The sequence below is a fragment of the Artibeus jamaicensis genome, unplaced genomic scaffold (genome assembly GCF_021234435.1).
Source record: "Artibeus jamaicensis isolate MK-2021 breed Jamaican fruit bat unplaced genomic scaffold, CSHL_Jam_final contig_2170, whole genome shotgun sequence".
Lineage (NCBI taxonomy): Eukaryota > Metazoa > Chordata > Mammalia > Chiroptera > Phyllostomidae > Artibeus > Artibeus jamaicensis.
In genome coordinates, this window is record NW_026521445.1 from 2,389,494 (window position 1) to 2,409,514 (window position 20,021).

Sequence of the window (20,021 nt, forward strand, 5' to 3'; positions counted from 1 at the left end):
GGTACACAACGTAGTGGTTAGACATCGACCTGGCACTCCACATAGTTATTGCGATATGATCGACTATATTCTAGGCTGCACTGGGAGCCTTGTAGACTGTTTTGCATAGTAGGTGCTCAATTAATGTCTTATCAACTAGACGAGAGTGCGATAAGACAGGTAGGTAAGTAGGATGGTCCAGGAAGAAGCCTTACCTCCCAGCGACTATTTTGTAACCGCCCATTTATATTTCTTCTGCACCTTTTTCACGGGTGCGTTTTTTTCCATCTCGCATCTTCTTTCTTCCTCCACAGGCACCGTATTCCAAAAGCGACTTCAGCCTAAAGAGGCCACCTGACCCCCCTTCTGGGGGAGCACCAGGCTCGCTGACTGACGCATGACAGGTGACGTGTCCTCCACTTCGCAATGGGGCTCCCGCCGCCTCTTCGAAGTCCTCCCCACAGACAGAAGGAAACACAAACTTCAACCACTATCACCTTTTTTATTTACTTTCACCATTCAGGTTTGTTCAGAACATTATAATAATAGGCATGAAGGGGAAAATAGTAACATTTTATTCAAACTCAACCTGTCCAAAGTATAATACATGAAACCGTGCCATTCTCTCCTAGGGAAAAAAAGCATTCAAAAATGAATGTGATCTTAAGGTTAAAGATGAAAACCAATGCCAAGTGAGCCGTGTAAGGCTTAGGTGCAGATGGTGTTCTCACTGCAGTGGGTTTGCAGAAATGCCGGAGTGATACGCGGGATCTGAAATCCTCGAACCCTGGACGGCTTCTGCACACGCACATAAAAGGTAAAAATACCATGTTGGCCTCGGCTCAGCGGCGCTCAATTTCCTGTTTGATCTCGGAGATGTACGGGTGATCTTTGCCGTGGGCCACTTCCATGATCGCCATGGCCTAGGAGAGAGCAAGACACGCCAAGGGTTAGGAGCCGGAAGCCAGGGCCCGCACACCTCCACCTGGGCTGCCGTGCGTGCAAGGTGGACTCCCTGCTTTAACGCACGGGCTGCAAACTGGCTTTCAGAGCCTGTGCTCTCCTCCGGAGTCTGGCTTCAAAAGGGAGGAAAAAAGAGGGTAAGATTATTTAGGAACCAAAGAGTCACCCAGTGTCTACCACTGAGTGAAATATTCTGCAAGAGCTGAAGAGATGATATAGAGAAACTGATTGCATGATATTTCTGCCCAACTCTTCCAGAGATTTCAGTAAAAACTGACTTCTGCTTCAGGGACGGACTCACCTGGCTGAGCTCAAGCAAGTACACAGTTAAGGCTGGAACAGGGAAGTTGACCGTGACCTTCACATCAAACCTGTTCTGATTTGAAGGTTACATTACTAACCTATGAGATACAACTAAACTGTTTTCCCCTTTTAAAAAGTGCATGCTTTCCTCTTCATACATACTCTTAAAAGAAACGAAGCTAAAAAATCGAGATGCATGATGCACTTGAGGATGCTACCGAGAGAACACATTTAATAAGAGTTCTTGAGAGTGAGGGGATATAAAGTGAGAGCGATGCCAGCAGCTCCGTCACATCCTAGCTGTGTGACCTTAGGCGACTGACTTGACCACTCTGTGCTCCAATGCCCTCATCTATAAAATAGGAACGATGCTGACCTCCCAGAATTGTTAACCCACATAAAATGTTTAGAATACTGCCCAACATATAGCAAAGTATATATCAAATGTCACCCGTAAGAATTTATTTTGCTTCTTCGTATTCAACTATATCACAGATAGAAAAACAGAAATTACTCCTGTTTTCCCCAAGAGGGAATCTCTGATGGCCGTGACTACGACAGCGCTCCTTCCTATTGTACCATTCTCTTCCCAGATCTCAAACCAAGAGGAATCACCGGTTAGATGCCTTCCTTCACCTTGTGCATTCATTTCGTGACTCATGTTCCTTGCTCAGATCTACTCTACTCCTCTTTTTCTTTTCTCTTACTATGCTTATTGATTTTAGAGAGAGAGGGAAGGAGGGAGAGAGAAAACATCCATGTGAGGAAGAAACATCAATCGGCTGCCTCTCATACCTGCCCCAATGGGGGATCAAATCTGCAATCTAGGTATGTGCCCTGACTGGGAACTGAACCCCCAACCTTTTGGTGTACTGGACAACGCTCCAACAAGCTGAACCACACTGGCCAGGGCTCTTTACCCTTCTTTGATCTTGTATTTCATTAGCTCCCAGCACTTTTCAACTGTGACTTAACTGGTTAAATTCCCCCCAAATCACAAAGGCAATGACTATGTTATTGTGGAAGACAAACTCCCTGGTTTAAAAATGGGAAATATTAGGCTTCACTCATACTCCCAGCCTGGCGAGGCCCTGACCCTCCTGTGTGGGATGCAGGACATCACTCCCATCTTCCTGAATAGGGAAGATTCGGGGGATCTGGAGGGTTAGGCATCCAGGCTAGTCAATGACCCTGGCGTTTACCGATGTTCTCTTACAGGAATAAAGAGACTGTCCCAAAGATCACCCCTTATCAACTGTTCACTTCTACCTAAAGGACAATGAGCGTCTGTTGGTCCAATCAGCTGCTGTAAGGTGAGGGTCGGGGCCTGGCCCCGGGTCCACGGGCAGCACCGGGCAGCTGTCAAACACTGGGGGGGAGGGGGCAGACGCTGCCCAGTGTCCTGGTTTCCCCTGCGTGTTAGTCACAGCGTGAGTGGGGGTGGGGAGCTGAAGCTTTCAACTCAGAAAGATCCCAATTTCAATGAAGAGCCTACTACTATGTACCGGAGACCAATTACTTCACCTGTGTGCATTGCAATTTCTTCACCAGGAAAATCTATCTCATTTTGGTAAGAATTAAAAACCACACGTCGGTCCTGGCATGTGATTGGTACTCAACGGACAGCGATGCCGATGATTAAGTCCACTTTGGAAACGCTCCATGTCTCACTGCCTTGACTTCCCCACAACAAGGCGTCATGACTCTGTGAGCCTGAAGGGCAGACAGACGGCCTCACCACCGGCTCCTGGGCGCCCCCAGTGGCCTCTGTCCACAAGCGCAGCTTCACCCTGGCCCAGCAGTGGGGTCCCCAGGCTGTGGGCGGAGCCTGCCGTTGGCCGGCCCCCCACAACCTGCACACCCCTCTCCTTATACATGGGCCTGGGCGTCAGCTCGGCGAAGGCTCGAGGACACCACCGCCACCTGCCAACCCACCCCCTCCCACTTGTATGGACAGAGGGGGTCAAAGAGCGGGCCTCTGCCACCCCTTGTAGCCTCCTGTGGGAAGAACAACACAATGGCGAGGAGGCCACCCAGGCACCGAAAGCCCGTGTCCCCCATGCCACAGACATACCTTCTGCAGGGCTTTCTCCCCGGCCGCTCTGTTCTCCAGGCCCATGTACAGTCTTCCCAGCTTCAGCCACATGGAGGCCACGTTGAGGGAGTACAGTGGGTAATGCTTGCTGGGAGGAGAGAAAAGACAGCGGCCGCCTGGTCAGCCTGCCTGGTCCACGGCTGCAGGGCAGCCCACAGGCCAGGCCAGGGGAGGAAGCCACAGTCTCCATGGCAACCAGGCTTCTCCCAACCGTGGCAGGTCTGGGTGGAGAGTGGGGATGGGTCGATCCTGTTTAAGCACCACGGACGCACCCCATTTTATACAGAATGTGTTTCTGAAAAGCTCCAGAAACGCGGCAAGGGAAATCCTACTCAAAAGCGTTGATCAACACAGCATTCGATCCCAGTCCCAGATTTTTGTTTTAGGTGCCCCGGAAGCGGAGGACTGGGAAACTGTCTTTTTGGGTAAGTTCCCCATCATGAGGACACTGGGCCTCTCCCCTCATTTTAAAAAGATCGTTACTTTAAAATATACACACACTAATACGTCTCAAGACCCCAGCTTTCTACCACACTCTGTGACAGCAGGTAGTTTAGCAACACTGTCAGCTCCCCAGAGTCGGGAGAATGCCTCCTGTTCCTCCTAGACATTCTCTCTGCATTGCTCAGCGGCGAGCTGTATTACACATACAGTAGGTACTGGCTGCCAGGTTTTAACTGACGGACGGCTCACAGACGGCTGGGGCTCACCTGGGAAGGGGGCCTTTCCCTGGGACAGAGACCAGGAGGTGGTGGCTCATGGGCCAGTGTGTGTGCATTGGCGGGGGGTATAGGAGGTGTTTATTTACAGCCTGATTTGTACTGCTCTACCCTCAAAATCCACCCAGAAGAGACACAGTCTGCTTGTACTTCTGGGTAGGGGCCAGGCCCTGGGGGCAGTGCCAACCCCCCAGAAGGCCAGAGCTGGGGCTCACTTAGCACAGGAAGGTCCAACAGAGCAAGTTGCTGCTGGGAGGGGAACCACAAGGCGGAGAGGATCTCATTCATTCTCATCCTCCCTCCCTCCCTCCAGATCTCACAGAGGAAGGGGTGCAGGAGACCCCAGGACTTTCTTGCCCACCCCGGGAAGAAGGACAGGCTTTGAGATGATCCCCGAGGCAGCTGATTCTGTTTCTAAGAGCAAAATTTAAGAGCCACTTCCCCTTGGGCTCCCCCTTCTGGCCAATCAGGGCAGTGTGGGGTAAGCAGAGGGCCAACGTGGCGGTGGACATCCAAACCAGACGTAACAATCCCTGATCTTAGAACGTAAACAGAGGGCTTCTCAAATTCCTGAGAAACACTGGGGTGCTTCTGGAACACTGGGGTTTCAGGTCTGATGCCAAGATTCTGACCCCCTCCGTCTGGAGGAGCCCCTGTCCACGAACAGGGTGGGTGTGCTCGGCCAGCACCCCAGCAATCTGATAGGCCATCCCCACCCCGAGGTGCCTACGCAGAGCCAGAGGGCCACGCCACAACCTCCACCTGTAACCCACTGTCAGGGTTACCAACCCCCTCAGCAGGAAACTTCCCCGAGGCTGCCAGTCCCCAGGGCTGCTGGTTTCAGCAGGACCTGGGCAGGATATGGAGTAACCACGGCCAGCCGGCCCAGTGGTCCCGGAGTTTTCTCATCTGCAGACTGGGCTGCAGTTCAGAAAATCACAAGGGGACAGTGCGAATAATGATGGAACAGAAACCAACGGGCAGCTTTTTCGTGCTGGTCTGAATTAACCACAGTGGGTAGGGCACCTGGGCAGGTCCCGGGACGGATCTGGCCCCGGCAACCCCTGCACAACCTCAACCTTCCAAGCCAGGTGTCTCTTCTAGGTGGCGGAGTGGGGAGGCAGGGCCCGCCGGAGCAGCGCCCTGCACCTGCACCTCCGGACGCGGGTGCAGGGAAGAGAAAGCTGGTCTAGGCGCCTTCCAGCACAGGACAGTGAGAAGACAAAACTGCCTAGATGCACATTCCAAATCACCAGGGGCCGTCCAGGGCTGAGACAATCAGAAGGGCCATGGCAATCACCTGTAGGGCTTGATGATTTTCTGTCCGTAGCGCAGGGCTCCTTCCCAGTCCTGCATGTACAAGCAGACGCCCATGGCCTGGTACATCATGTGCAGCATGTACACGTTACTGTCCTCAAACACGGAGCTCATCTTCTCCTGGCTGAGCTCGCAAATCTCCAGCAGCTCGCTAGGGGGTGCCCTGGAGTCAAGGAAATGACCGCCAGCCCACTGGGCTAAGGAGAGTTCCCAAGGCAGGCTGGGTTCAAGGAGTTATTTTGTCCACTCCACCCATTCCCTCACCCTCTGGAAAAGTAAATTACAGAAGGTCAGCCAAAAAAAAAAAAGGGGAATCAAGTTTTTCTTGAAGAAACAAATAGGGAAATCTGATGACCTCAACTGGTAAAAAAGCACAAGGAAACAATTTTAGGCACAGACCACAGACCCTCAGTTCAGCTGTAAACAATGTTGATTAGAAACCTGGTACGTTTAAACCCTCACCTAAGGGGAGTGGAGGCTTTGTTCAGGATGACGTCCCCACCGTAGGTAAGTTCTTTCTTATCCTGAGAAGTAAATGTGCCTTCCTCCGATTTCCTCCACTGGCTTCAGTTCTTCCCTTAGCATAAGTCTACTGCCTTTTCAACACCCGACAAGATGCTTCAGCATAGTAGTTAGGAACGTGCACAGCGGTGGCCGGAGATGTGGGACCTGCCATGGGGAGCTGTGTCCTTCGGGCAAATTATTGGGTATCCAAGACTCTGTTTCCATCTGATGCAGGGTGATGACCTGGGGCATGTCCTTGTAAGGATCAGGTGAGACAATATAAGCAAAGCCCTCGACACTGTGCCCAAAGTAGAAGACCCCCCAAAATGAGCGCCTTCAAAGAGCTGTTCTTCATAGTTTTAGACAATGAAACTCTTCCACCACATTACACTCTTGACCAAACTGGCCAAACAAGAAAGGGATCAACATCATAAGCGGATACGGTTGATTTCAAGTCATGAGTGGTCAGTACCGCTTCCCTCATCTACCAGGAGACCCGCTTCCTTCGACACACAGCAACTGAAGCCCACCCTTCCTCTCCCTCTGCCTGATTCTCCAGCACCTCGTGGCGGGAAACATCCCGCCAGCCGCAAAGGATATATTTGTAGTGCTTGGCTCTCCGGAACTCCTCGATGACGTTGCGGGCGTATCTGACCATGTCACGGACAGCGTCTGCCTTTGGGGGATCGTTGAGCTTCCGGATTTTCACCTTGGCCCTATCCTGAGGGAAATGTGCACAAATGCACGGGTTACCTCCCAGGGAAACCACACGGATGCAGAAGCCTCTCAAACAGTACATTCTGCCAGGCAGAGGTGCCGCCCACCCGCTGCCAAGTTACAGAAGGATGAAAGGAAATCAGGCGAAGGATTGAGGAGAAATTCAATATACCATTCCCTTTACACACACACACACACACACACACACACACACACACCACCCCCCCCCCTTTCTAGACAATCTGCATCTAGGCAGGGAACCTAGAATGTGTTTGCTATGGGCAGATATGTGTGTTCAGAGACCTTTGAATCAAAAGAATAGAATAAGGAGGGATGGCACTGACAGAGAAATTTGGGAGAGGCCAGAGAAAATTCTGCCCATTCTGAACAGGGTGGGAAGCTTGAGAGTTGTGCTTCCCTCTCTTGTGACCAGTCATTTCTCTTCAAGAAATAGCAGCTAGGCAAACGCTTCTCTGCTTGGTACGGCATCACAGAAACGTTTTCATCGGGTTTGGACAGAGGCCTGGCCTCCCTGCGACCATCTCGGTTAGGTGGATTGAAAGGGTCAGAAATGCAGGGGGTGGAGACACCCCGAGTCACACGGGGATGGTGGTTTGGCAGAGAGGTCCCAAGACACAGCGGACGGCCAGCGCCTTTGCCGTAAGCGCTCTCGGGGAGCTTACCTTGTCCTTGGTGGTGCACTCCTGGCACTCGCAGGTGAAGAAATAAGAATCTCTAAGCCGGTCATTCCTGTCTTCTGTGGGATACAGGAGGTCGATGTAGCTGGTGAAAACCTGGGGGGCCCAAAGAGTGGACGTTGCAGTCTGCTTCAGGTCAGCTGCCTCCTTCCCCTTCCCGTGGCTCTGCGCACACCTGCGGTGGTGCCCTTGCAGGGACAGACGCAGAGGACGCCACAGCGCAGGGTTAGCACGCTGACACGCAGCGACCCCCGGTGCTGTCCTCCTCCTTGTGGCAGGGACAAAGGGCTTCTTGTCCCACCTCCTACAGGAGTCCCTGACACAGGAGACTGGAGCACTGGAAGCAACCCCGCCCACTCCCCCTCAAAGAGGGCAAGCTGGGGTTCGCCTCCTGGACAGAAGCAGAGACCCCTGGGCAAAGGCCCTGCTCACTGGGGCACTGGCCCCAGGCTGGCTCTGCCTGCCTGCTCCTACTGCACAAGCGAGCGAGCGGGGACGGCTCAGATGCATTACTGACGTGTCTCCCTTTCTCCTTTGCCTGCTGGCAGTGCAGCAGAAGCTCGGCTGGGCAGGCTGGGGCCAGTCGCAGAGAGAGGGCACGGCTCTGAGCACACCAAGGACGCGAGCATGCTGCTGCCTCACCCAGCCAGGCCAGAGAACTAGGAAAAGCCTTCCCCGTGGGCTCATCAGGGTCTCCCATCCTTGCTCCTCTGCGTTTTCTACCCAGGTCTGTAACTGAGGATTGGAGCATATGGACGAGCCCGACATTTAACTGTCCGTTATCCACTCACTGGGATGGCTTCGCTGTGCGTCCCACACCATCAAGCAACTGTCTGACTGCACAGATGGATGTCGCAAAGCCATCAGCCTGCCAGGAACCTCAGGCATGGCAGGCAGGCAGGAAGGGGCACCTGCAGGGGCCCCCAAGCTCTCTGCACCCCAAAAGGCAGTAGCAGAGGCCTCGCGGCTCCTCGATGCCAGGGGCAGTAGGTTTCTTCCTCATTGAAGGTCGAATCTCTCCCAAAGCAGCGCCTTCCCCCAAACGAGGCTGCTGCATTTCAGATTTTTGAGAGTGCATGAGGGCACACCCAGCGCACACCAACAGAACAAGCCCTGCCAGGCATGTGGCAGGAACCTCTTGCCGCCCTTTGAAAAGACGAGGGTCACATCACGCAACAAATAGATGAGCCCAGTAGATGGCGACAAAGGCCACTCAGTGTCCCTGCAGGCGCAGACAGCCAGTCTGGGTGACCGCACAGGGCTCTGGCCTCCAGTCAGCCTAGGGAGCACTGGGGCCTGGTCCCTTAACATTCTCTACACGTGTTTGCTTTCACCGAAAAGGCACCTGGGTGGTCTCCACCAGACATTCGGAAACCCAGACGTTCCATCCCTGAGCACAATCCCCTCGTTGTGGTAAGTTTAGCAAACAGAAGGACATCTCGGTTCGGCTGAGGGTCAGCTCACAGCCTCCGAGGGGCTGAGGCCTCCCTCACTTAGCGCACTGACCACTGCCTTTCACACTGAAATCCCAGACGCGCACCTCAGCGCGGTATCAAAGATTACTGAACTGCAGTGTAATAGAAAGGTGTAACTGCGATCTCCAAGAATGCGTTTGTTTTATTTTGTACTATTTACGTAAGAACACAGAGCCTCCCTAAGCAATCTGCTGGGTCGACCTTGTTAAAGTGAGCCATCTATGAGGTGGTCACGGAGTCACAGTGGGGAAAGGGACAAGGGGGCTCTGAGCAGTGACGGAGCACACGGTTCTCTCTGCACCCCTGTGTCGGGAGGGGAGCTGCTGGGGCCTCTCCTGGCCACAGATGGCCTCTCCTGGCCCTGGCAGGGTGTATGCAACCGGCCACCCGAACTACGTCCCTAAAAAGCAAACTCTCCAAGTTCAGAGGTGGATGTTAGAGGACTCGAAGCGCTGACTCAGCATTTGCAGCTGTAACTTGGCAGCAACTGCTGGGCTGCTTTTTTGCTTTTCAATAACAGTGCTTTTGACCTTTGGGGGAGTCAGGAAAAAAACAGGCCCAAATTCACTAATTAAAAAAACAAAAGCTCAAACTCCATCACTTGGCAATAGGAATACACAGACTGTATCGGCAATCTAAAATTTCATCCTGGCCACGTTGGCCGACCCCTTTCTCTGCAAATCTCTGCGAGGAGTTTCGCTCCAGTTTATTCTGTCCTGTTTTTTTCTGGGATGGAAGTGCCACCAAACGGAAGCCGAATGCATGGGACACCCAGTCCTGCATCACAGATGTGTACACTGGCCCAGGGAGGCCGGAGGATGGGACACTGGGCCACCCCCAGCCCGTCCTGCGTGTCCCTCGACTTTCCTGCCCTGCCTTTGAAAACAGCCGTCTGAAGCACACGGCCCGGCCACCCCGGCCACGCACTCACCTCTTCTCCCGGGCTGATCGCCTGCACGGCTCTGACCTCTGCCAGGGTCCCCTTGTAAGTCACAATGACATTGGGGCAGCAGCTGTGGTTCATCAGTGCGACGCTGTAAAGCAGAAGAGAAAACCCTGTTTACTCAGTGACGTAGTCCAGGTACATCCCGGGCTGCTCACCTGCCAACTCACAGCCACGTTGCAGGACATGAGCAAAAACCCCTAATAGTTGGCCGTCCTACGGGCTTTTTCCGTATGCATCGGTCATCCTAAATGTTCACAATACTGAAAAGTGAAACGTGCCATTCAAAATGGTGATACCTAAGCCAACAAAACAAAAAACACCCGGCAACAAAAACAGCAACAATAACAAATCCCACAGAAATGTCTCCTTGTTCAGTGGAGGACTTACAATCCGACACCCACAGCGAACCGCTACCCACCGTACGCTGTGCAAGGCGAACGGGTGGTCATTTCCAAGCCGCTTTTTATGTTAGTAGATGATTTCTAACACGTTTTCTTCAGATGTGGAGAAGCCGCCCCCGGGGGAGGTGCCGGCTGCCTAAGTGAGGGCTTGTGATCCACCCCCCAGAGCCCTGGAGGAGCCCCTTGGAGTCTCGGCACCTCAATTTGCTCATCTGGAAAATTGGGACACAGCTGCACCTGCTGCTCGCTGTCTGCTTTTCAGGGACGGCAGGGACAGAGAGACTCGCCTGTGCGAGGGGCTTTGAGCTTTCTGATTATATCAAGGTCAAAGTTCTGAGAACAGAAATTTCTAAACTACAGGGGGAAAATGCTTGATCTCTGAAAATGCTGCCTTTGAAATCACAATGCCGAACTGATTTCAGTCCGGAGGGATTTTTTTCCCCCAATTAAATCGGCCTGGAAACTGGGGCTCATGTGGGCACTCACGTCCACCCACACCGCTGCCCTGGTGGCCACTGTCACTTGCCTGAACCCTCAGCCACCAAAACCCCTCTCCTGTTTGCCCCGAAACTTGAAAAAGACACAGGGGGTTGCGAGGCCGGCCGAGGATGAGCTGCCTGTGGTTTGGCGGAGGAGGGGGTGGGGCACAGCTCTCCTCCACTGCCCAGTTGCTTAGAGGGCTGAGTGAAGTCTGTGGCTCACCTTGAACCTGGGACAGCACGCAGCAACCTCCCTGTCTTGGCCTTGGGGCGGGCCACCCACACCACGAGTTCCAGCCCATCCTGCTGGCTGGCAAGTGCTACACGGGGGATGGGGGCCCAGGAAATCCGATCGACAAGTGCACCAAAAGTCATTAGTGATGGCAGAGCAGACTTCTAGAACCATCCTGCAGAAGAAGTATTAAGTGTTCCTGTTCAAGACAGACTGCTCGACATCTTTTTAACGAAGGTGAGGGGGTGAACTAAAGGCAAAGAACCTAAAACAACTCCTGCTCTTGTGGTCATTTTCTTGGCAATCACTGCAAACGCTGCAACCTCAGACAATACCGCTCCGCACCTATTTCTAGTCTTACTCAAGAAGCCGAAAGAAGAGCCATTCAAGTTCATTTCCGGCCTGATGGTGTGAACACCAGCCCCCTAAAGAGGGTCTCACGGCCTTTCTCTTCTTCTCTTTCCTTTCCCCAAGGGCAGAAGTACAAAAAAGCTTCTTCCCAAAAACACTTCTTTCCTCCCTGTTGGACTTCAGAAAACTGCAGGCGACACTGTGTTACTGTGGGAGTAAACGCTTTGTTTCTGGGGTTCAGGGAAGCCCGTGACAGCTGCTCAGGAGACTCGGACTTGTGCAGATTCTTTGTCCTTCGGCCCCGTGTGCAGCACAGAGCTGGGTGACACCAGCCAGACACCCCAGGAGCCCACACATCACCCACGCACACGCGGGGTGGGGGTGTCAGGTGTCCTGCAACTGCTTCAACCCAAAGCCCGAGGCCTCTGCAGTAAATAAATATTAAGCAATGTCGCTTTAGCCAGAACTCATCTCCCACGTGGATGAGTTCAGACAGGGGATGCAGGAAGGTTCCTTTGCTCCATCTGTGAAGCCAGGGCTTGACTTCGGGGCACTGGGGCATTTTGAAAGTACTCATTGCACCCAAAAGACAATGGCAAAGCCATTCTCGGAGATCCACTCAGGTCAGAGCTATAAAGATCTCCATTTGTCAACTGGCTAGCCTTTCTTGAGTTACTTCAGTGTTCCTGAAGTAAGGAAAACCACGGGGCTCTGAAACTGCCTCCCGGTACACTGCCACAGTGTGCTGTCTCTCCAGGCTGTGACGCGTCCACGCAGGTATGTCCACGCAGGACAGGTGCGGAAGCAGCTCCCGTGTTCTTCACGGAAGCCTATGGCCAATTGTTGGTGGGCAATTAATGTTTCATTCTGAGTGCAAGAAACCTGGAGATTTCCATAACCACGGGTATGCAAAAAAGCACATTTCTCAGCAGGGCACACTCTAAAATATTCTTTAATAACAGCTCTCGACCTAGCGGGACTTAACAAGTAACTGTTCTCTTAACAACTACCTTTGAATCCTTAAATGTAGGGGAAGCATTTTGACATCTGGTGGAATTAAAAAGGGGTCTTAATTCACTTAGAGTTTCATGTCTGACACATGCAGTTAGTCAGGTTATTTTCTTAAAAAAATCAAATGAGTGTGAAATAAGTAAAAAGAAAAGAAGTGAAGTCAAACCCAGCCTACTCAGGGAATACTGCTGATCCCAAATGAGAAAGTTCTTCGTCTTCAATTGTGAAGCCATTGCAGTTAACCTACGGTGAGAAGGGGAGAGAAAAAAATGAGTGTAATCTTGTCTGGATAGAAATCATTTCGTTAATGAGGACCTTTAACAAATTAATGAGGAAGAAGTTCTGGTTTAGTGACTTTAAAACCTTTCTTTTGGCCAAGTATCCCTTGTTCAAACAAAACTTTACCCATCAGGCTCTTGTATAAGCAAATAAAAGCAGGACTCTCGGGGAAGCCCCCTTAGCCTGGCACCCTACCCACCTACACCCAGTCGCCCCCCAACGGCAGACCGCCAAGGGCCAAGGGCTGAAGTCTGCATATCTGAACGGGGTTGGTATTCCCGGAGTCCAATCCCCTTATGCCCCAGGTCTGCAGTATGATCCTGAGCCTACCTCTGAGTCCCGGGTCCTCAATTTCTCCCGTTAAAAAAGAAGTCACTTAGTGTGGTGCCCACCTCCTCAGGAGGAGTGGTGAATAGGAAATCCCTTACTTGATACGGCTGATGTAACTGTCCGCCCCTGGAGAGGCAGGGAGGCCTGGCACTAAGGAGCCGAGACCTTCCTTCACTGCCAGCCCAACCAACCACCGGCCACTTGCCCGTCCTTGAAACAAGATGTTACACTGAAAAAAGCCAAGGGAAGCCCACATGGGAAAGCTTCCCTAGCACTAGCAGGAATATACACCCCCGGTTTTATGTTGCTCCACAAATGCATTTTTTTTCCGAACTCATCAAGAACTTTTATGAGCTGGGCGCTGCTCCCAAAGGCTGAATATGCCCAAGTCTGTGCCCTCAAGAAACACCCAGTCTGGGACTTCCGCCAAGATGGAGGTATAGGTGGATGTGCCGTACCTTCTCACACAACCAAGTTTAGGGACAACTAAATATTAGCATCAGAAAACACAACCAGAACAGGGAAAACTGAACTTTTCGGAAGTCCGCTAACAACAAATTCTTCAGCCCGACCGGTAAGGAGCGAAACCGGCGTCTGGTGAGGAGTTGCAAAGGAGGGCTCGGTCGGACTCGGGCGCGGAATCCAGACGCGCGAATCCGGACGCGCAGGTTCCAGACACAGGATTGGACCTGGTGAGCGACCGAGTGACCCACCGGGTGAGCGACTGCAGAGGAGACAGTGGGGAGGCGGTGCAGCGTGTCGACTGCGGTTGCCTGATTGCAAGCGAGCGAGGGAGTGGGCGGTTGGACCAGCCGCGGCGATAGAGGGCACCGCCATTTCCCCGCTCTGACCACGCCCCCACATACAGCGTCACAACCCAGCGACCTGGGAGTCCAAGGCGCCGCTTCTCCCCACTTAAAGGGCCAGAACAGACCAAAAATGTCGCAGGAAGACCTCAAAGCCCCAGAGATAAATCCAAGCGACGAAGAAATAGCAAAACTCTCAGACGCACAGTTTAAAACACTGGTCATCAGCTTCCTCACAGATCTGGTGGATTATAGCCACAAATTAGAGAAACATATGAAGGCTAAATTAAGGGAAATGAATGGAATTCCACAGGAAACCCATAGAGATGAAAAGGAAACTGGGACTCAAATCAATGCAGTGGACCAGAAGAAACCAAATAATGGCCAAACAGAAAAGAGTCAAGGAGCAAGAATTCAAAGAAATGAGGAGAGTCTTAGGAACCTCCAGGACATCTTTAAACGCTCCAATATCCGAATTATAGGGGTACCAGAAGGGGGAAAGACACAACCACCAGTGGAAAAATTATTTGAACAAATAATAAAAGAAAATTTCCCCAATCTGGCAAAGGAAATAGACTTCCAAGAAATCCAAGAAGCCCAGAGAGTACCAAAAAAGTTGGACTCAAGAAGAAACACACCAAGGCATATCATAATTACATTAGCCAAAATTAAAATGAAGGAAAGAATCCTGGAAGCAGCAAGAGCTAAGGGGACAATCACCTACAAAGGAGTCCCCATCAGGCTGTCAGCAGATTTCTCAAAAGAGACCTTACAGGCAAGAAGGGGCTGGAAAGAAATATTCCAAGTCATGAAATCTAAAGACCTACAACCAAGATTGCTCTATCCAGCAAAACTTTCATTTAGAATGGAAGGACAGATAAGGTGCTTCTCAGACAAGACCAAATTCAAGGAGTTCATCATCACCAAGCCCTTATTATATGAAATGTTAAAGGGACTTATCTAAGGAAAAGAAGTTAAAGAAACATGAACAGTGAAAGGACAACAAGCTCACAGTTATTAACAACCACACCTAAAACGAAAGCAAACTAAAAGAACAGCTAGATCAGGAGTGGAAATATAGAAATAAAGATCTCAAGGAGGGTTAGCAACAGGGGAGTGGGAGGAGGAGATGGGGGGAGAAGGTACAGAAAATAAGTAGCATAGACAGTAGATAGAAAATAGATGGGGGGGGCAAGAATAGCATGGGAAATATAGAACCTAAAGGACTTGAGACACATGGACATAAACTAAAGGGGGGGTAATGGTGGGGATGGGGGGGCAGGGTGGAGGGGAATGAAGGGGGGAATAGAACAACTGTAACAGCATAATCAATTTAAAAAAAATAAATTAAAATAAAATAAAAAAAAAAAGAAACACCCAGTCTGTTGGCAGACAGTGCGGGGGGGGGGGGGGGGGGGGCTTTCATTTGTACGTAGTTTCAGAGCTAGAAGGGGGCTCAGACTCTTTACTTCTCAGACAGCGAGACTGAGGTTGGGGAGGAGCAGCGACGTGCCCACAGCCAGCACCTAAAGCAGAGAACCCTGCTCCTCCCAAGACACTAGGAAGGCTGTTGGGCAGGGGCGCCTAGGGAAGGATTTAACCCGGGGGGTGGGGGGAGGGTAGGAACCGGGCTCCCCCACACAGGAGACACCGCACTGGTACATCTCAGGCCAACGAATGGGCTTTTGAGAACTGGCACCCTCAGAACACTTACTCTGGGCCAGGCCCTGTGCTGGGTGCTGCATTTTTACCCCCTCTTACGTCCGCAGTGCTACTCTGGCAAAACCCATTTCACAGATGTGGAAACTGAGGCTCAGGGAGGTCAGTGATTCAGTAACTTGGTCAAAGCCACATACGTAACAAGTGGGGAAAACAAGGAGTCAGAATTCCAGTTAGACACTTTGACAGCCAAGTTGTCGGAAACACATGTGTTTCTCTACACTATACCAATTTTCTCTGAAAATCGCTCTGATCCGTGAATGCTAACGTGGTGATTTTACTTAAAAAACTGTCAAAGGCTTGGGGATCTTGGTACACAGAGAAGTAAAAGCTATAATGGCTTTGATTTACAGTGTTTACGATTCAACATATTTACAATCAGTACTTACCATTTCAACATGAAAAGAGGTTGCTGGGGGGTCAGTAGAACAATACAATCTTCCACACCCTGTGGTGTGGGGCATTTCTATGTAGATGACTTGGCAGACCATTGTTTTTCGTGCCAACTTCAATATCCTAACCTATTCTGTCATCGGGGCATTGACTAAGTACTGTTAAGCAGTGGCCATCAATCAACATTAGGTAAGAATTTCATTAGGATTTTCATTCATTCAACAAAATGCCTTGGACATAAACTACATACAGGACATGGAGCACCTAAGTAAGTACTGAATGATCTACTGATATATGCAGCCTTGGACTGGACACTCACATGCCTTGGCGGTGTCTGGTACCCACAAGACGACAGTAAATGTTTGCAGAATGAATGAGACAACTGAGCGATGGACGGTTTTCAAAACTGACCTAGCAATAGGTAAAACTTGGAGGGCTGGGAAATTTGTTCCTTTGCCTCTCAGTCTCTTCCTCTGCATGGAGCTCAACCGGACCAGCCCACACCTCCAAATGCCTTCGGGATGGAAGGCTCTCTGACCACGGGGCGCTTTGCTCCCTCCACCCTCCCACGCTCGCTGGGCCAGAGCCTGCATCTTCCTGAGCAGAGGCTCCTAGAAGCACAGTCCTCACCGCTCCTTCCTTGCAGGCGGTGATGGCGTTTAAGCCAAATTGCTCAGTGATTTTCCTGTCAGCTTTCCCTGCCTTCTGAAATATCCCAGGAGGAGAAACGTGAATTTGGGTGTTAAGAAAGATGCACAGGCCATAGTCCCTTTTTTCAAGTCAAATCAGGCGTAAATGCCTTGCCAAAGCTATTTTCATAATTAGCATTCAGACCAGATGTAGGCTGCACACCAAAAATACACTTTCCGACCATGCTCATGTTCCCAGTGAGTAGAACACACCTCCGTGCTGCGGACGGAGGACAGCACCTTCCACTGCCAGCTGCGGCTGGGCCACGGGGTAGGACCTGGAGACAAACAGCGGGCTCAGAGGCTGGGACAGTGGACAGGCAGCTGGGGGCTGAGAGGCAGGGCCATAGTGTGGTGTGAGGCTGGGACAGCACCTGTCATTTTTGCTTTACAGTTTTCTTTGGGGGGATACTGAATGTCCCTTTCCAAATTTACATATGAAAAAGATGTGGGTGTGTATTTGTGTGTATACACCATCTCAGGATGCTGAGATTCATCCAATCATAATATCCTGGGTATTATGATTGGATGAATATGAGGTCTGTAAAGGAGTGAATTACCTATGGTTGTGTGTGTGCACATCTATTTATATCTGTCTCCTAGATTTTTCTGAGTCAGCTCAAAAGTCGAAGACTCTGGGTCATTTTCACCATGAATATTCTTCTGCTTATGGGATCAAGCGCCTTGAGTTTTGGTTATGAAAACATGGTCCCTTATCTATTCTGTCACCACTGAGAGGTCCCATCAGCATGCACTGCTGTCTTCGGGGAAAAGTTATCTTTTTTTTTTCACAGCCAGAAGTGAGGAGAAGATACTTTTATTTATTTCATCTCTTTTGCTCTCTCACATAACCATGCTTCATCTAATCCTGAAAAAAAGTCACTTACCTTGTATTTAAAAACAATGTAAGGGAAGTCAATACCTCAACTTCCCATTGGCCCCAAAATCCACTGTTTTAGGATGCTTAGAAAAGTATGTTGCAAATCATGATAATATAAAAAACAGGAAGGTTTTCATTATTACTACTTTCATAGTCATAACTGGAACCCATTTTGCACTGGATGAGTGAGTAACAGCTTTGTTTTCTAATTGACGGTCACACAATAGAAACACATCTGTTTTCCAAGGAAGCCCTCACACTGCGAACAGTCGTACCCCTGGGGGTTAAGGACTCCCTCTGCCTTCCTGTGCGTAATTTTTGAAGTGGGAGAATTGTGGGTGCTTTTTCATCTCTTTTGTGTTTTCCTACATGCACATTGTAGGAAATCTAGAAAATCACCCAGCAAAAAAAGCACAGATTTCCCACAATTCAGGAGAGGACCAACTGTGAACTTCCACTTACTCATTCCTCACATATGCTTGCCTATTCTCAGGACACATTTTTATCTTGCTTCTACACTTAATGTTGTATCACTGATGGTTTTCCATGTCTTCATACATTCTTTAAAATATAACTTACAGTATAGGCCATCATTGATTCACCAGACTCCTACCAGTGGCCATTTATAATATTTCCTTTTTCTTTTCTTCTTTTGTTGGTCTTAAAGAGAACAAGAAAAATTGCAGGCCCCCCTGCGCCCACAGTCTCTGATTGCTTCCTTGGGATGCAAGCCTGGAAATGGAGTCGAGGAGTCAAGGGGTGCACGGGCGATGCTTATTCTGGTCTAGGGACAATGTGTGGGTTTCCACCCAAGCTCTATCACATACCTAGAGACGAGGGTTCACCCTGGAGCAGTGTACTCCAGTGTTTCTCTCTCTGGGAAGGTCACCTTCAGACACATGTGCAGCTTGCAGGCGAAAACACAAGTGTATTAGGGAGAGAAATCCCACGTGGCGGGTGTGTCAGGAAGGGCCACCCTCCAGGTCTCAGGAAGATGTGGCTGCCGGCTGCACGTGCTTCTCTGTTGTACATGAACCCGGCCTCAGCCTTCGCACGGCTGCTTTTCAGTTCTGCGATTGCTTAGAAGTTGCTCTTGTCTAGAAACTTCTTTAATTCTGTATTAAATTAGCTTTTGGTAAACCTAGGCTTCTCCAGAGGTTTCTGACAAGGCTCCTGGTGCCCAGGCCCACCGGGGCGCCCCCCAGAGCTGTCAGAGGGGCCTCTGCCTCGAGGGCATCTGTGTTGGCCTCTGCTTTATCAGGACTGTGCTGGACGGAATGGAAAACACTGCTTTCAGAATGGAAGGTTTAAGAGAAGAAAAGTAAAGATTCACGTAGGACCCGCAAGTGGTCTTTTCAAAGAGCTACTGTGGGCCGTGGTGCTGGCCACAAGTCTGTTCTCACCAACTCTTCCTGGGACAAGAGGCAGAGGGAGGGTCAACTTCCTGAGCTCCCTGCATCAGCTCCACGGCCCATCCAGAGCCGACCCTGACATGCTCAAGGTCACCTAGCAAGGCCGTGCGAGACAGGGTGCGGCAGGTCCAGAACCTTCTCTTCACAGAGGCCGTCCCTCTGTTTCTGTCCCCTTCACTGAGTGTGCGCTGGGGACAGGTACTCAGGCAGGAAAAGCTACACCCGGCGTCACCTGGGGCTGCGTCCTTACCTGTGCGAAGAGCGTCACCAGGCTCTGGTTGTCGGGGAACTCGAGGTGCTTGGAGTAAAAGCGATGGAGAGAGGAAATGTCACTCTGAATCAAATCCTTCTTCTCATTGTCTAGTTTATCCAGATCTGCGGAGGGACAAACCATTGTTCGCCAGGGAGAAAACTCCGGATTTCTCTTACTACAAATGGCAGGGGGGAGAGGGAAAAATATGTGGAGCCGCCCCCCAAATATTCTTGCCCATCACCTGGTCTAACTGATGAACCCGAGGGAAAGAGAAGCATGCCACTTCCTTCTTCTCTTCCTCTGACAACCGGAAGTCACTCAGGACAAGAAATTAGCAACCGGGTTGGAGACGCGTGGTGAAGACTGAGAAGTAGCTTCAGCCCCCGGCCGCTCAAGCCCCTGTCACTACCCCTATGCTGGCCTTGCAGTCTGGGTCATGGTCGAGAAGATGGAGAGCTCCTGATTTAACGTCTTTCATTAAGGACATCAGCTGTTTGCAGGGTTGCAATTCAGCAAAGATCCAAAAATATTCTGTGTGCCAGGAGGGCACATAGGAGCGAGCTCGGGGTGCAACCATTCATTCTGAGAGCCCCTCCTTCCCCTTAATTACTTGCTAGTAATCCCGTCAACTCAGACAAAAAAGTGAGTCATTTTTCAAATGAGCACATAAGTCCAAATAAAAGCGATTAATTATAAAACCACCAGCAGCACGAAGACACACTGTCCGCTCCTGTCTCCAGTCCTGCCCCAACCACGTTGAATGTGGAGGTAAAATGACCCCTCAGCCGGTCACAGAAACAAACTTACGGGATTCGAACTCCTTCACGGCTAGCAGTTTCTCTGAAGGCGTCCTCTCTGGGTGGCTTTTCTAGTAATTGGGGAAGAAATCCCACAGTTACAGATCTTAGCGACCAGGGCAAAATGCGCCTTCACTTTTACATGAAGGAAAAACAACAGTTCTCTGTGAAGTGGAGAAAGCCCTCCAAGAAGCCACCACTGGGGGGCTCTGGGCATATCTGCCCAAGGTCCAAACCCCAAAGACTCCTTTGAAAAGCTTGTTAAAGCGTCTG

At 50.7% G+C, this 20,021-nt stretch overlaps 1 protein-coding gene across 2 annotated transcripts in view; it reads right to left on the reverse strand.

The window, feature by feature from the left end:
- Positions 1-461: 461 nt before the first annotated feature.
- The window catches only part of SMYD2 (SET and MYND domain containing 2), a 52,072-nt gene continuing 32,512 nt past the window's right edge, over positions 462-20,021 (reverse strand). For both annotated transcript variants that reach the window (XM_037164320.2, XM_037164321.2), the window contains 9 exons: positions 19,759-19,819; positions 18,949-19,073; positions 12,366-12,433; positions 9,702-9,804; positions 7,281-7,391; positions 6,481-6,601; positions 5,360-5,534; positions 3,320-3,428; positions 462-902 (listed from right to left, as the gene is read on the reverse strand). In XM_037164320.2, coding sequence (XP_037020215.2) covers positions 822-902; positions 3,320-3,428; positions 5,360-5,534; positions 6,481-6,601; positions 7,281-7,391; positions 9,702-9,804; positions 12,366-12,433; positions 18,949-19,073; positions 19,759-19,819 — 954 coding nt within the window. In that variant the 3' untranslated portion in view covers positions 462-821. The remainder of the gene's footprint in view (positions 903-3,319; positions 3,429-5,359; positions 5,535-6,480; positions 6,602-7,280; positions 7,392-9,701; positions 9,805-12,365; positions 12,434-18,948; positions 19,074-19,758; positions 19,820-20,021) is intronic.